Source organism: Anabrus simplex, chromosome 5 (genome assembly GCF_040414725.1).
Source record: "Anabrus simplex isolate iqAnaSimp1 chromosome 5, ASM4041472v1, whole genome shotgun sequence".
In the NCBI taxonomy this organism is placed as follows: Eukaryota; Metazoa; Arthropoda; class Insecta; order Orthoptera; family Tettigoniidae; genus Anabrus; species Anabrus simplex.
In genome coordinates, this window is record NC_090269.1 from 232,920,365 (window position 1) to 232,938,391 (window position 18,027).

The 18,027-nt window shown below is 39.0% G+C and overlaps 1 protein-coding gene across 1 annotated transcript in view; it reads left to right on the plus strand.

The window, feature by feature from the left end:
- Window positions 1-18,027, plus strand: part of LOC136874793 (uncharacterized) — a 311,583-nt gene that overhangs the window by 60,409 nt on the left and 233,147 nt on the right. Inside the window, exon 4 of the mRNA XM_067148465.2 lies at window positions 14,955-15,097. Within this exon, the coding sequence (XP_067004566.1) occupies window positions 14,955-15,097 (143 nt within the window). The remainder of the gene's footprint in view (window positions 1-14,954; window positions 15,098-18,027) is intronic.

The window sequence follows — 18,027 nt, forward strand, 5'->3', positions numbered from 1 at the left end:
CTGAAGCCCAATTGTCAACATAAATGCCTTTGATTGATTTTAATAATCTACCTTTAATTCCATAGTCCCCCAATATGGCAAACATCTTTTCCCCCGGTTCCCTGTCATAAGCTTTCTCTAGATCTACGAAACATAACTGGCTATTCCTCTCGTCGCATTTTTCAAATTACCTGGCGCATACTGAAAATCTGACCCTGACAGCCTCTCTGTAGTCTGAAACCACACTGGTTTTCATCCAAATTCCTAACCCCTTATCGCACCCTCCCTTCCAGGATGCCAGTGAATACTTTGCCTGGTATACTAATCAATGAGATACCTTGATAGTTGTTGCAATCCTTCCTGTTCCCTTGCTTATAGATAGGTGCAATTACTGCTTTTGTCCAATCTGAAGGTACCTTACCAACACTCCATGATAATCTTACTACTCTATGAAGCCATTTCATCCCTGCCTTCCCACTATACTTCACAATTTCAGGTCTAATTTCATCTATTCCTGCTGCTTTATGACAATGGAGTTTATTTACCATCCTTTCCACTTCCTCAAGCGTAATTTCACCATCATAATTTTCCTCCTCCCCCATGAGCTTAGCTGTTCACAACACCACCAGGAAGATTACCTTTTATGTTGAGAAGATGATCAAAATATTCTTTTCACCTGTCCAGTGATTCCCTGGGATCTATTATGAGTTCACTTGAATTACTCAAAACACTGTTCAGTTCATTTTTCCCTCCCTTCCTAAGATTCTTTATTACTGTCCAGAAAGGTTTCCCCGCTGATTGACCTAGCCTTTCCAGGTTATTACCAAAATCTTCCCACGACTTCTTTTTGGATTTAACAAGTATTTGCTTCGCTCTGTTTCTTTCAACTATGTACAAATCCCTGTCTGCCTCGGTCCTTGTTTGGAGCCATTTCTGATAAGCCTTCTTTTTACGTTTACAGGCTGCTCTCACTTCATCATTTGCCTTTTCCCATCTTTACACACAGTTGTTCCTAGGCATTCCCTTGCTGTCTCTACTACAGCATCCCTGTATGCCACCCATTCACTTTCTATATCCTGAACCTGCTTACTGTCTACTGTTCGAAACTTCTCACTAATCATATCCATGTACTAATTTCCTCGTCCTGGAGATTTTCTACCCTTATTCGTTTGCAGACAGATTTCACTTTCTCTACCCTAAGCCTCGAGATACTTAGTTCACTACAGATCAGATAGTGATCTGTACCATTGAAAAATCCCCGGAAAACTCGTACATTCCTAACAGATTTCCTGAATTCGAAGTCGGTTAAGATATTTTATTATGGATCTGGTACCCCTAGCCTCTCACATGTAGCGGTGAATATCCTTATGCTTGAAGAATTTATTCGTAACTGCTGAACCCATACCAGCACGGAAGTCCAACAAACGCTTCTCATTCCCATTAGCTTCCGTATCTTCCCCACATTTACCAATCACCCTTTCGTATCCTTCAGTTCTATTTCCAACTCTCGCATTGAAATCGCCCATTAGCACTATTCTATCCTTGCTGTTGACCCGGACAACGATGTCACTCAATGCTTCATAACACTTGTCAACTTCATCCTCACCTGCACAACTCACACGGAGAACACACTGAGACAATTCTCGTCCTAATTCCTCCAACTGACAAATCTACCCACATCATTCACTCATTTACGTGCCTAACATAAACTATGTTGCGTGCAATGGTATTTGTGATAAACAGCCCTACCCCATACCCTGCTCTTCCCTTGCTAACACCCGTCAAGTACACTTTATAATCTCCTATCTCTTCCTTGTTATCTCCCCTTACCCGAATATCACTTACACCTAACACATCCAGATTCATCCTCTTAGTTGACTCAGCCAGTTCTACTTTCTTTCTTCCATAAGCCCTATTAATATTGAAAACTCCCCATCGAATTCCATTTCGTTCGCCAAGTTGTTTCCAGGGAGTGGGACTCTGTTACTTCCATAGGTCCGAGGCTTGCTTAAAATGTTAAAGTAAAATTAAACAAAATAAATTTGGTGAGTTAGTGAAATAATTTCACCAAATAATAATCTTACAGAATTTTTAAATAATTTTGACTGTGATTTGATAGCAATTGATTTTCTCTCAGGAATAAAATGAGTCATTCTATTTTTAAGTTTTTCCTTTTTTTTTGGGGGGGGGGTGTATACTTCTGTTACAATATTTTCTTTTCCAGATAATTTGTAATTTATTTATTCATAAATTAGTTTCAACAGATGGAATAACCTAATGCCCAGTTTCAACTCTGGCCCTGTTTCTTCAACAAATGTTAATTGTTAAGGAGACTGTTAAGGAGACTTAACGCTAATTTAACGGCCGTATCATCAAGAATTGTTAACTCTAACAAATTGTTAATACTTGTGTTAAATTAACATGGCAGCAGCCCTGTGTTAAACCTCTTAACAGCTGTTACAATTTCAAAATGGTAGCATATAGATGATGTAAGTTTGAAGCTTTACTGCTGTATGAAGACTATTTATAAGCTGAAGAAGTCAAATGACGACCCATACTAAGAAAAAAACTATTTTTAGAGTTGTCAGAACAAAGTTTTCTGCCATGATATCTAATTTCCAAAGCCATAATGAACAGGGTACTAGAAGAAATAGAAAATAGTTTAGAGTTTCCAACGGATTGAAACTTATCTGTGTCTCCAGTGCAGCAGTTGCTTATGGTTGTTACAAGAAAAGGCCAGGCGCTGCATCCGGCCGATTTTAATGATCTTCAATGTACCTGTTGTAGTACACTCTGCTGTAACTCGTATGTAACGGTTGAAGAAACCTGGCCTCTGTGTCACATTTTAGTTAACAAATGTTAACTAGCGATTGTTATTAATTTAACACTTTAGTTAAAAGTCCCCTGTTTCACAAACGCATTTCCAACATTTGTTTTGAAACAGTTGTTAAAGACAAATAAACACGTTTCTGTGAGATTTCTGAACGTGTTTGGCAGTGAACATCGTTTGTTTCTTTACATAAAATGGCCAGACCGGAATATTGGAATTGTGTTTTGTCACACATGGTTGATTTTTGTTATAATTTATGATTAGTGGAGATTTTGAAGACTTAAACTTGTTACGTAACAGGCAATAGAAGTGTTATAATTGAATATGCGACAAACTTTATTATAGATTTAATTTGAATGTATGAGGGTGTGCTTGAAAAATAAAATAACGTACGGTTATATCATAACATTCAATATATTCGTGTATGAGTTCAATCAAAAGCTCCTACAACACCGGGACAATGTGATAATTGATAAACATCTTGAATGATTTATGAGCATTCTTTTACTGCAGGGAAAATAATGTAATGTTTTGCAAAGTAGCGGAACCTCTTTGCACAATTCTAAACACTTGGCTTGTACACGAGCTTAGTCACCTACAATCACATTAAAAGTATCCGAAGCATAATATCTAAGAACTGCAAGCTACTCCTGCACTAGAGACACTAATAAGTTATCTTGTTCATAATGGCTTAGGTAATTACATACCTTTGAAGAAAAGAAGAATTACAGTATTTGCTCGCGTATCAAACCCCCCCTTTTTTTTCCACAGTTACAGCAAAAAAAAGTAAAGGGGAATCCTATATGCGATAACCTCAAATTTTGTGCAGTGAATACATGACTTCTAGGCTATAAAGATCAATAAATTGTACTTGTTAATATTCAACACTATTCTTTAACAAACCTACAAATGTATTCTGAGTTTAACTGGCTATTTTTGTTGGAAGGCAGTATTTCTAAATAAAAAGAATAAATGGTGAACACATGACTTTTAGGCTTACATGTAAATTGAATATAGTCAGTTTTAGTTACGCTTATATTACTGTATGTAATTCGTTTAATCTCATTAACTCCTCTGATGAAGTTGACGTTAGGAAGGGCATGCGGTCGTAAAAACTCACTGCGAAGATTCGTCTCGCTTCATACTCGACCCTGTAGAGAAAAGGGATAAGGGTATCGTATAGTATTATGCAATATTAATACAAAAGAACATAATGGAAGTCTTTTGTGCCTGCCAGTTAAGCAGTAGGCCTACCACACAGTAAACCTGATCATTGCTTTCATTTGAATTATCATCATCTTGTGCCGCCAACTTTCCAGCTACCTGCGTGTCGTCATGCCAAATGACGTCGTCTTCACGGCAATCCAAGTATTTGAGATCCGTCTTTTTGCAACTTAACAAATAGTTTCTTTCCCGGCTATACTGTCCAAACAATGAGAATCTATTCGCAAATGTTTCTGGACATGGTCTATGTTATTCCCAGTTGGTGTATGTGTAGCAGAATTCATGCTGTAAAAAGCTGATAACTAGCGTATGTTACGAGTTGTACTTCTGAATGTAATACGTAGTGATTGAAAGCATTCTTCGAATAGCTGTGGCTATTGAAAGCCAGACCTGGATTTTTTTAAGTATATTTCATGCTTGTTCTCTACATTTATCACATCAGGATTTACCTAAACAGCTGTAATTGAAATAAGAGAGACCACATTGTGTAGGTTTGGTATGCTACCAAGTGCCCAGATAGCATTGAAGTTCCACAACGGAAGGAATAAAAATAACTAACAGGAAAGCTTGTCGTATTTATGTATATCTACATGTGGGGCGGTAATGGGTTTTATTATCGTAATGTTTAATTTCGGAAGTTTGTTGCCTCCATATTTTTTTATTAACGCATAGTATGTTCTGTCTGGTGTCTCCGAAAATCGTGAAAGTAAGTGGTGAGGACGTAAAATCATTATTATTGTTGTCCAAAATTCTGTGGGTTAATGTAGTCACGTCCTAGTTCGTGAACCATAAGCAACGGCTGAGTGGCCTCGTAATTGGTCCTGAGAGTCGGGATACCAATTGCTGTGGTATGGGAGTGGGCATCTCAGACATATTCTGAGTCATGGCCCTCCTTGTGCTCAGGTGGCTAGGACTATACAATCCACCTGTGGTTCCTAACCCGTTAGAGGAGAGATCCTCACTTGGACTATGTGTAAGCATGGTAGAATCCTGGTTCATGAATTTACCGAGCTCAGCATATTTTAAGCAAGCCTTGGACCTGTGGGAGTAATGGAGTCCCACTCTCATTTGGCAGGTGAGTGACTCCTTGGAAACCACTTGGCGAACGAAATGGAATTCGATGGGGAGCTATCAATATTAATGGGGCTTATGGAAGGAAGAAATTAGAACTTCCTGAGTCAGCAATAAGGATGCATCTGGATGTACTAGGAGTAAGTGATATTCGGGTAAGGGGAGATAATGAGGAAGAGGTAGGATATTATAAAGTGTAATAGATATGTGTTAAAAAGGGAAGGGCAGATTACGGGGTAGGACTGTTTATCAGGAATGCTATTGCACGCAACATTGTTTCTGTTAGGTACGTAAATGAGCGAATCATGTGTGTAGATTTGGCAGTTGGAGGAATTAGGACAAGAATTTTCTCAGTGTATTCACCATGTGAGGGTGCAGATGAGGATGAAGTTGACAAGTTTTATGAAGCATTGAGTGACATCATAGTCAGGGTCAACAGCAAGGATAGTATAGTGCTAATGAGCGATTTCAATGTGAGAGTTGGAAATAGAACTGAAGGATACGAAAAGGTGATTGGTAAATGTGGGGAAGGTATGGGAGCTGATGGGAATGGGAAGCGTTTGCTGGGCTTCTGTGCCAGTATGGGCCATTTTCTCCAAATCAAGTTAAACCTGGTATAAATTAAACCTGTTTAACATTAGTACCTAGTTTAAACCTGCGTCCATTTTCTCCACTAATTTCTGACACTCGTTTAGTTAAAACGACAGCTCGGCCGTTTAAACTGATGATATCAAGTCTGCGCTAGCGTTCGCTGCACTGAGAGAATAGTCAAAGGCATGGTGGAGTGGAATTGGCCAATCAGAGCCAAGTAATTCAATGACTGAATTTTTTGTATTAATATCAGCTTTTTGTGGCAAACTAATGCAATCGTATGTAGTGAATAAAGTAGAAATTCAGCGGGATATTAGCTCTACTGATAAATAACTAGTTTACATTTACGTGAAGTGTTGTGTCGTATAATTTTACCCATTGTTGTTTACAATTTCTTGGAGATCACTTTTATTTCTAACATGCCTTACCATAAACAAGTATCATTGGCATAATATGTGTTTTTTGATGTCTGTATTGTCTTATGGAACACACAGGAACGTTGAAATACTAAAATTCTGGTCTTTTAGCAATATTCCTCTCCTCAGAAAATCAAGAGTTATGTGAATTTCAAGTAAACAAATTCCAAGCATGCTCGATATTTATCTCCTTTTAAAATCCGTCGCCCTCGGCCGGGATCAGTCTCGTAAACCTCGGATCCTGCAGACAGCCCGGTGAGGATGTATTATTTGGAGATGTATTACCTGATTCTATATTACTCGTTTATAACATAATCTAGTTTGCAGTATGCATAATACTCTTCTTCCTATAGCACTAATATTTCTATTGCTGGTATGCTGGCAATGGTTAGAATGAAACATTCTTAACTCTAATTTATTTTATGACTAGTTTACTAGCAAGTATGAAACACTTTATTCTTGTTCTGATCCCATAAATATTTATTGAAGTACAGTATACACTGACTTAGCAAATGTCATGGGATAGTCACCTATTAGCGTGTGGGGCCTCCTCTGGCCCTACAAACTGCAGTGAGATGCCGTGGAAGTGAGTCGACAAGTCCCTGGTAGTCCTCTGGACGCAGCTGACACAAAATTGTTTGCAGAGCGGCCACCAATCCTGGTCTCTTCGTGGGTACAGGATCCATGGCACGGAGCCTGCGTTCCAGGACATCCCAAATATGCTCGATAGGGTTCATACCTTCAGACCTCCGCTGCATGTTCCTGGAACCATTCCCAGGAGACGTGGGAGCGATGTGGCAGCTCGTTATCATCTGGAAACACCGCAGAACCGTCTGGGCGCTGGAAGGCCAAAAATGGGTGGAGATGGTCTCCGAGCAGCTCAACATACCGCGTACCATTCAAAGTCTCTTCCAGAACAACTAGGGGGCCCATTTTATACCAGGAAAATGCACCCCAGACCATAACAGAGACACCAGGGCCCTGGACCACACCTTTGAGGCAGGCGGGATCCATCGCTTCATGTGGTCTGCGCCATACATGGTGCAGTTGTAATTGTGATTCGTCTGACCATATTACGTTACGCCATTGTTCCACTGTCCATCCCTGGTGACTGGCGACAAATGCGCGTCGTCGTGCCCGATGACGTTGGATTAACAGTGGCACCCGTGTGCGGCGCCTGCTCCCATACCCCACAGAACCCGTATTCCTACGGATTGTCCACTGGGAGACATGTCTAGCATGGCCTGTGTTGAATTGAGCTGTGATTTGTTGCACAGTTGCCCGTCTGTCACTATTGACAATCCGTTATCAGATGTTGCCGCTCGTGGTCATCGAGGGTGGCTGGACGGCCGGTCGTTCGTCTGTTGTGGACGGTGACATCCGCATTCAACCATTCACAATACACCCTGGACACGGTTGATCGTGTGAAGCCGAATTCCCGCACCACTTCCAAAATCGCACTTCCCATCCGGCGGGCAGCGACCACATATCCTATTCGAACGGTGTCAGCTCACGATGACGTTCCATATTACACCTGTCACAAGCACAGCCACTGCTCACAAGGTCTCCTATACAACTGCTGCTGGCACAGGGGGCGTGTGGTGCGCAGACAGCACACCTGCGCATCAGTGCTCCGCTATCCCATGACATTTGCTCAGTCAGTGTATATGATAATACTGAGTCTCTCAGACAGTTGAGGCGCTGGCCTTCTGAACCCAGGGTTCGATCCTGGCTCAGTCTGGTGCTCATATACATCAGCCTCATGTCGGTAGATTTACTGGCACGTAAAAGAAACTCCTACGGGACAAAATCCCGCCACCTTGGCATCTCCGAAAACTGTCAGAAGTAGTTAATGGGACATAGGAGCAGTATTATTATTATTATTATTATTATTATTATTATTATTATTATTATTATTATTATGAGTGGGAAGGGTAAAGCCTAGTGTCGACATAGCGTACTGCTATCCGAATAACACCGAGGGCTCTACTCAGGACTTAGCATTGCCATCCGATGGACAAATCACCATCAACAGCGTCAATGCCTCCACTCCATATAAACACGGCAGAAAGTTTGGGATTGAATACAGGGTTTCGAGACGCAATCTGGCCATTAGAAATTGTATAGCACCACCTCTCCTACGTGCTGGCCAACATTCTGAGTAAAAACATTTTCGGCCACCTGGATTCGAACTGTCTAATTACGGTTTCGTACGATGCTGACATAACGCTTTAACCCATTTCAGTGTGGGCCTTAATATCCCTAACTAACGTTCTGGACTGGGCATTTTTAAGGATATTTTAAACATTATATCTCTGTACCTGTAGGAGATATTTGCACGATTCTTTTTTCTTTATGCTTGTTTGAGTATCTAGTTTTGAAAAACGCTGTTGTTAGTACGTCAACTATCACTTGAGATTTTAAAATTGTTTATATATTATACCATGTTTTGCGAATGGAGACGGATAGCTAAGCAAGTACAGTTTTCTGAAATACTGTTATATTTACCCTATTTTGCTAATAAAAATGTTCATTGCAATTACAAAACGACGACAGTAATGAGTAAGATATAAAAATAATATTTTTTCAATAGTAATAATTACAATAATTAAAATGGGAGATCTTATGAAATTTTATTTTAATTGATAAATTTTGTCAAAAGTTACTCAAATGTAAAAATATTGTTCCATTTACCACAAAAAACATCTAGAAAGAGAAAATACAGTCATCTAAACAGACAACTGTACTAATATGTAGAAATCTTACGTATTCACGCAGATTTGAAATACGTGGGAACATGCGCTAGGCCGTAAAACGAACTCCAATCATAATGAAATGTAAGAAGTTATTTCGAGTTCATATGTCAATAATATGTTCATTTGTGCATAAACATATAATATATCATAAAATATCGAGAATATCACTTTCGTCAAGCACATGTTTGCCGCGAGAAGCCATGTCTTGGAGCTCGCCAAAGAGAAAGCTCACTGAGTGACAACATCTACTGATGCATGCTGATCGAAAATATCGTAAATTCTCTGACTTAGACATATAAAACTGCCGTCTGCTTAAATACTCTCGTAACTAATACATGAAGACACACGATGTAACCACCAGAATGCGTGCATAGCTCGTTCTCGATTTTTAGTGAATTGTCAAACCTTACTACGGGCTATGCCCGCAGCGCGGCCTGAACGTAATTACGGCTGGTGCAAACTATACTCGCAGTCAGACCGGAAAGACTTAACAACCACAGCCATCAGACACCACACGGAGAACTGATGTATCACACCACTTATGTATGAATATTTTTATGCTTCACATTACAGTACTCATGCCATCAACACTATTTTATATAATATTATAAGGAGACTGCAATTTAAGGTCTGTGGTCCCCGTTGTAAATGAGAAAAATGCCTGCTGCATAATATCTTAAAGCAATCAGAATCATTGCTTCTAGCAAAGTGGCATTATTTCGTGCAGTTGACCTTTTAAATGAATCTTTCTTTGATACAAGACAATCATTGCTGTTCGCTTATGAAATATAAATCCACCAAAAACTCCCTTACATCCTATTTTCCAAATTTGTAAACTTTTGTTGGAATGCGGTGTCTTAACCTCAGTTGCACATCAGAATTATTTCCTATAAATCAAAAACTTAATAAATTCTTCCATTTTTCTAATGTTAATATTACGTTGTAATTTTAGTACGTTTTCTATATAAGTACTGCAGTACTGGTAGTCAAAACTAACCATTCTACTAGGAAAATCACAGATACGTTAATCAAATATAAAGATGGCTGAATGTAAACAGCAGTTTAAACCTACAATATAGAAGGTTTAACTTTGAACCAAGTTTAAACTTGGTACAAAGTTTAAACCAATGTGGGGAAAATAAATGTTAGTTTAAACTCAGACTTGAACCAGATTAAAATAAACCTAGTTTATACTCATTTGGAGAAAACGGCCCTATGTGTTTAGCCGTTACGAATACATTCTTCAAGCATAAGGCTATTCACCGCTACACAGGGGAAGCTAGGGGTACTAGATCCATAATAGGCTATATCTTAACTGACTTTCAATTTGGGAAGTCAGTCAGGAATGTACAGGCTTTTTGGGGATTTTTTGATGATAGGGACCATTATCTGATCTGTAGTTATCTAAGTATCTCTAGGCCTAGGGTAGAGGAAGTGAAATCCTCTAAACGGGTTAGGGACCACCGGTGGGTTGTATAGTCCTAGCTGCCTGAGCACAAGGAGGGCCAGACTCAGAATATGTCTGAGATGCCCACTCCCATACCACAGCAATTGGTATCCCGACTCTCAGGACCAATTACGAGGCCACTCAGCCGTTGCTTATTTATATATATATATTCACTTTACATGTAGGCCTAAAAGTCATGTGTTCACCATTTATTCTTTTTATTTAGAAATACTGCCTTCCAACAAAAATAGCCAGTTAAACTCAGAATACATGCGTAGGTTTGTTAAAGAATAGTGTTGAATGTTAACAAGTACAATTTATTGGTCTTTATAGCCTAGAAGTCATGTATTCACTGCACAAAATTTGAGGTTGTCGCATATAGGATTCCCCTTTACTTTTTTTGGCTGTAACTGTGGAAAAAAGAAGGGGGGGAGGGTTGATACGCGAGCAATTCTTCTTTTCTTCAAAGGTATGTAATTACCTAAGCCATTATGAACAAGATAACTTATTAGTGTCTCTAGTGCAGGAGTAGCTTGCAGTTCTTAGATATTATGCTTCGGATACTTTTAATGTGATTGTAGGTGACTAAGCTCGTGTACAAGCCAAGTGTTTAGAATTGTGCAAAGAGGTTCCGCTACTTTGCAAAACATTACATTACTTTCCCTGCAGTAAAAGAATGCTCATAAATCATTCAAGATGTTTATCAATTTTCACATTGTCCCGGTGTTGTAGGAGCTTTTGATTGAACTCATACACGAATATATTGAATGTTATGATATAACCGTACGTTATTTTATTTTTCAAGCACACCCTCATACATTCAAATTAAATCTATAATAAAGTTTGTCGCGTATTCAATTATAACACTTATATTGCCTGTTACGTAACAAGTTTAAGTCTTCAAAATCTCCACTAATCATAAATTATAACAAAAATCAACCATGTGTGACAAAACACAATTCCAATATTCCGGTCTGGCCATTTTATGTAAAGAAACAAAAGATGTTCACTGCCAAACACGTTCAGAAATCTCACAGAAACGTGTTTATTTGTCTTTAACAACTGGTTCAAAACAAATGTTGGAAATGCGTTTGTGAAACAGGGGACTTTTAACTAAAGTGTTAAATTAATAACAATCGCTAGTTAACATTTGTTAACTAAAACAATCAACAAAAACTCATAGTCTTCCCAAGTTACTGCAATAGTGATTCTGGTGCTAAAAAACAGAAAAGTATGAAGACATCTTAATGGGAGCTTGATTCTTCTCTTATAAAACCAGAAGAGAGCAGAAGGAATACCGATTTGTGGTGCTATGTGCGCCGATAAAGCCTGTTTTTTCATAAAGCGCTAGGCTTAGAGGGTGATTTTAACGCTTCAAAACAGGGACATGTTATTGGTCAATTAAGGGTGGAAGGAGAGTGTCGTAGTATGAATGCAGAAGTGTCTGCATCATTTTGCAATAGCTTTAAGAAATTTATAGCAGTGGAAAATTGTCTTCCTGACCTAATTTATAATGCTGATGAGTCAGGGCTGATGTGGAAATGTCTTCCTACAAAAACTCTTGCTTCACAAAAGGAAAAAGAATCCTCTTGGACACAAATCTTCAAAAGAACGCATTACATTCATGTGCTTTGGAAATTCCTCTGAAAACCACAAAATAAAGCTTGTAATGATTGGGAAAGCCAAGATGCCCTTTCTTTTAAGGGGATTGAAGCCAAAACCATGCCTGTTGTTTATTACAATTAGAAGGGGACATGGATGACAAGGGAAAGATTTCTCAATTGGTTTAAAGAATATCTTGTACTGGAAGTAAGAAAATTTCTTAAAAACAAAGGATAACCACAGAAAGCAGTGCTGCTTTTGGATAACACACCTTCACATCCAAACAAAAGTTTGTTAACTTCAGACGATGGACTCATTGTTGCCACATTTCTTCCTCTGAATTTGATAGCACTGATACAGCCTATGGATCAGAGCGTTATTGCATCTGTGAAGCAAATCTATAGATCCGAACTCCTGAAAAATTTCATGGAAGAAAATGTTGTTAATCTATCAAATTTCTGAAAAGATATTCTTTATTGGATGCAGTCCATGGTGTTGCAGCAGCCTGGGGAAAAGTAAAACCGTGCACACTATCGCGATCATGGAAGAAAATAGAATAGGATATCCGTGAAGGAGATAGTTCTCAAGAAATTCTTGCTCATGCTAAGAAAGTTGAAGGTTTCGAAGAAGTTGACGAGGATAACTAAATGGTTTTTGAGTGATTCGTGTGAACAAGGCTTTCAACAGTTAAGTGATGAAGGCATTGCTAATGTCTATGTTGGAAATGGTAGCAACGTTGACAGTTTAGGTGAGGTTGAAGGTAAAGGTGATGAAAGTGTTTTTCATTCTGTGGCTCGACAGATTATCTGGGACAAAGGGGGTTTGAATATAGTGACATTATTGACGCATGCAAAATACGTCTCGAGGTAAGGTAGCAGATGAACGACCAAAAGCAGAGAACTATTAGACTTCTTCATAGCACAATAATGTGGGTGAGTTATCTTTATAAATATATTATAACCTGCTTTATATGGTACTGTAGTTTAAAAAAAATATATGTATAGAAGGCATTTTTCTTGCAGTAAATGCAAGGTTTTGCATTATCAGTGTTTTCCAGTTATCCGTGCCATTCAGCCCAGTCATTAGCCTGGATAATCAAGAGTATACTTTAATAATAGTAGTAATGATGATGATGATAATAATAATAATAATAATAATAATAATAATAATAATAATAATAATAATAATAATCGTATGGTCTCAGCTACCGTGTGCAGACATTTCGATTTGACGCTATCTGGCTGTCTGCTCGTCAATTTCGACGTTCCGTTTTACTCTAGGTCCGTTAGATGGCAGACAGAGTAAACCGGATCTCTCTTGGGCGTCTATGGCTGAAATTTAATTAATTTTGTCGGGTAAATACCAGATGTATCACCAGAGATCTTTTACATGCCGACATCGTACGACATGGAGTGTCGAATGGACTTTTTTCCGCCCTTCAAAAATCCGACTACCTCTGCCGGGTTTGAACCCGGTATCTTGGGATCCAGAGGCCGACACTCTACCACGGATCCACAGAGGCAGCTATGATGATGATGATTACAATGTTGGATATTGTAAAAAAAAAATCATTCTGAAACTTCACAGTCGGTATCCAGTTAAGGATTTGCATTACTAATCTATCTTGTATCCTGTAGTAACAAAACTGAATGATTGCTAATTTTTCTGGAATGTTCTTAATTATGCATGTCTTCCTTTTGTGCGCACAGTCCATCTCGCTACTTGGCTCAAGTTCACCGACATTAATGCGCCTGGTCATGTGGACTACAAATCCCTTGTTTCTGCTGTGCAGTACTCTTGAATGTTGTCGAACTTCAGTCCTTTCTGCAGTCATGCCTTTTACTTCCATCTTCACGATTGCAGTTGGACCATCCTGTTTATGTTGTCGCAAATTGACCCCGGGCATATCCTTTTTCACACTAGAATGACTGAAAGATGTGATCTGAGGAACTTTTTTTTCTTGCCGTGAGCAGTGAACATATGTTGTCCGTCAAACATATTTATTAAAAGCTTGCCAGTTTATTTTACAATGATGTCAGCTTTGTTAAGTTTTGACTAAGGAGTGCTATCTTCAACGACAGAGACAATATCTCTCAGAGAAGAAGTACATGTCACGCTGTACTTCCTTTACATGACCAAAAGCCCAGTCACAAGAACATTTCATATGACCCACTGGTTAAAAAAAAGTTCTATCTTCATGTAAACTTCACAAAACTCTTCACATGATAATATTTTTATTTTGTACGACGCACTTGTCAGCTTGAAGAAACAAATCAGAGTACAATGGCTGGGTCCTTGGTCCAGTAAATGAAGCCTATAATTATTGTAAGCATGCATTATCTTGATACATAAGCTGGTTATTTCATATTTTGGTTCAAGCAGACATGTAGGAACTTCATTGAAGAAACCATACCTTAACTCTCCAATGTTGTGTTAGACTGCACAGCATGTGTTCGAGGTTATTTTGAAGACTTTTCTGTATGGTAACATCACTGTCACTTCTTTCATCAGATAGTTAAGGGATCAGGCTAAGAGATGGTGTTAGAATCTAAAAATTAATATTTCTTGCCTTTTTCCTTCATAGCATAAAATTGTGTCTTGCGACTTCAGGTGTGATTTCCTGTAGAGCATCATAAATAAGCTTCCAATAAATCCTATATGTTGTATGTCTTGTATTGATACTTTTGAAGCTCTGATATAGAGAAGATTAGATGGACCTAGCACGTGGCTACGCAGTTTGTCATGTAATTGTCAGCTTGCATTCAGGATATAGAGTTTGAACCCCCGGTGTTGGGGGCCATGAAGATGGTTTCCTGTAGTTTTCCATTTTCATAACAGGCATGTGTGGGGACTGTACCTCAAGTAATGCCGCAGTCTCTTTGTTCTCAGTCCTAGCCCTTTCCTATCTCTTCATTACTATAAGACTTGTCTGTGTCAGTGTGATGTAAAACATATAGTAGGGAGTAACAGGTGAAATACTACCCTGTGGTGTGACATGGGCTGCTTGAAATGTTACAGATAATTTGTCTTCTTTCCAGGGTGCTCTAAAACTGATGGGATCAAAGCTGGATTATTTCAGCCTGTATGTTGTACCTCACTGGTCCATGTCTACGACACCGACATCAGAGAGCAAGAATGGATTGAAGCAGTTTAAGTTGTTGGTCAGCAATATTTCAAAATCGTAAGTACCTTGTTGAGCATTAGTGATTTGTGACTTAGAGAACTCTGCCCCAAGTTTTGCATGTGAGAGCTGTTTTAACAGGAGAACATGCAACCAGAACATTACTCTCTCCTGTTCACATCAGTGGTGTCCATATCACCTGGTATAAACTTTCCTGTAAGGATTGTTCCGGGAATTCTGTGGAATGCAGAGATGAAAGAAGGTACAGGCTTGAATGGGTCTACACTTTGCTAAGCAAATAACAAACAATCAGGTACAAAGTCTAGCTCGTGACCTTGAGTAACAATATCAGAAAAATCTAGAATAATCAGATTTAACAACATGAGCTTGAAGCTCCCTAGTTACAAATTTAACAAGAGCACTACTGCTCCCTTCAACCAACACTCTAGGTGACCAAGTTCGAGAATTTACACTAGTAGAAAAAGAGCGTCTTTGCTTCACACAGTTACTTTTTAGGCGACTATTCTCCAGAATTTTCAAGTTCCAGGTCTATCAAAGGCACAACCTACATTTAACAAAAAGAAACAGTAGACACTGTCTTATTTGCTCAACAGTCGAAAGTATGTAGCAAATTCAATGAGAATAGTGAACTTTAACAGGGGCAATAAGTGCCCATTCTACGTGGCCTTAGTTAAAAAGAAAAAATCAAAATGTTAGGAGACGAACACTCCTTTGGAATTCACCAGAACATCATTCAAAAACACCCTATTTGGGCTTATGGCCCGAAGTTACAGGGGCTAAGTCTATACTACGGAGGTGACTAGATGGAGAGAAAGTTTTAATTTACAAAATTTAGAGGTAGATTTTAAAGATTACAAAATCATAGTCACCTCAGTATCAAGTTGAAAGGGAATACAAGTGGGTTCTCACTCTTTATTCCCTAAGTCTCATTAAGATCTTTAGACTTGTTTGAGAATTTACATTGAGAAATAGAAGTTACATTACAAAAGAATTTGAAACCTTCCCCTCGAACTATCTTTCAGAGACTATTACATGATTACACGGAGTTTGCCATTACCTTGAGCTGGTGGACCTTCAGGAGATGAATGAGGCAAGCCCTCCCCTGCCTTCTGTACTAACACACTCTACTGCTGGACTGGAGCGATCATAAGACAACATGTCCTGAACGGTCCCAGCTTTTATAGCGGAGAGGAAGGTTCCAGATTTCTCTGGGCCGAAGCCCTGACACACCCACCATTTCTATTGGTTAATTTAATAAATATTAAAAATTCCTGATTGGTTACAATATTAAGTTGGCGGGAAGAGATAAAAGTGATGATAACTTAAGAATACGAAAAACAATCCACGAACAATTCGGTTTTCCCAACTAATGACTACCAAATTTATCTTGAATTTTGATTATCCATCCTCTCATCAGAGGGAGTACCTAGGTTGACAGTAAAGACCTCTGTCGAAAAACATTCAAACTTCTTCTGCTAGCAGTTTCAGAGTTTGTTATCGATGGCCTTCTAAAAGGCACTTATTTTAAAAGCATGGGGCGGGTGTACCTCCAGTACAGGGACATACAAACATTTTTACTACAAACATGTTTCTCAGTCATTTGGTGTACGCTTGCTGAGTGGTTTCACCCGACACCTGATGGATATTTTAAATTAGGTGTATACCTGCAGATATTCCTTCTAGCAATAGAGAACGATGTGACGAACCATTATATATCAAACTTTTAGTAATCCTCGGAAGTTATTTTCGAGAGCAAAGAGATACGATGTTTTTAGAATAGGTAGTGTGCCTTGTTCTTGTGAATGAATAGTTTCCCTTTGAGAACAGGCGAGTCACGCACCATCCGTGCCAAACTGGTTTCTGTTTATGTTTATGTGCAAATGTACTACTGTAACAGCTGAACGCTACCTATGCAATGCACGAGATGTTATGTAACATACTTGTCAAACTGGTTTTATGTTTAAGAGCATCTAAGCTACGATAACAGCTGAAGGTGGCTACTACAGTAGTGTATGCCATGTTACGTTATATTCTCGCCAGACTGGTTTCGTTGTTGTCAGTATTTAGTTTCCGTCTTAGGGGCTTCAGACAACCCTGGTCATCGGTTTCGGACCCTGGAGATGTACCGAATTCTCAGCGTTAATACTGGTTCATTTGCTGTTATGTCCTTTAGGGGATTGGTATATCTGTGGTCATCAGCCCCGTGGTCTAGTGAGTATAGAAATGACCTGAAAACCTGTATCGGTGCGGGACCTGTACGAGCGTGTGATATAATTATTGGTTGGGAGAGGCGCGCCGGGATGTGAAATACGGTACGATTCCCGTTGTGCATTGCGTAAAGGTAGAAGAAATATGGCAGTTCCTTACGCCAACGAAAGCAGTCATGGGATGCCCAAATGAAGGCATCGGAATTGAATTATCGAAACAAATCGAACGTTTAGTTTCAAAGGAATAATGGACATGTTATACAACTAAATAAATTAAACGTACCTACATTGCGTGCCTCCTTCCGGGCTGAGTGGCTCAGACGGTTGAGGCCTTTTGACTCCAACTTCACAGGTTCGAACCTGGCCCGGTCCAGTGATATTTGAAGGTGCTCAAATACTGTACGTCAGCCTCGTGTCGTCAGATTTGCTGGTACATAAAAAGAACTCGTGCGGGACTAAATTCGAGCATCTCAGCGTCTCAGAAAACCGTAGAAGTAGTGGGTCGTAAAGCACTTAACGTTATTATTATTATTATTATTATTATTATTATTATTATTATTATTATTATTATTATTATTATTATTATTATATCAGGTCATTAAAAGCTGAAATACGTGGAAGAAAGTAGTAAAATATGCGTGGTTTAAGAGGAAACAAGATGAAATGTATATCACGTGAGTTAGCGTCGGTCGCAGTAGTTACCTACAGATTACTATGCGTAAGACGAGAACCAGGTCAAGCTCGTGGGGATGAGTCAACTGT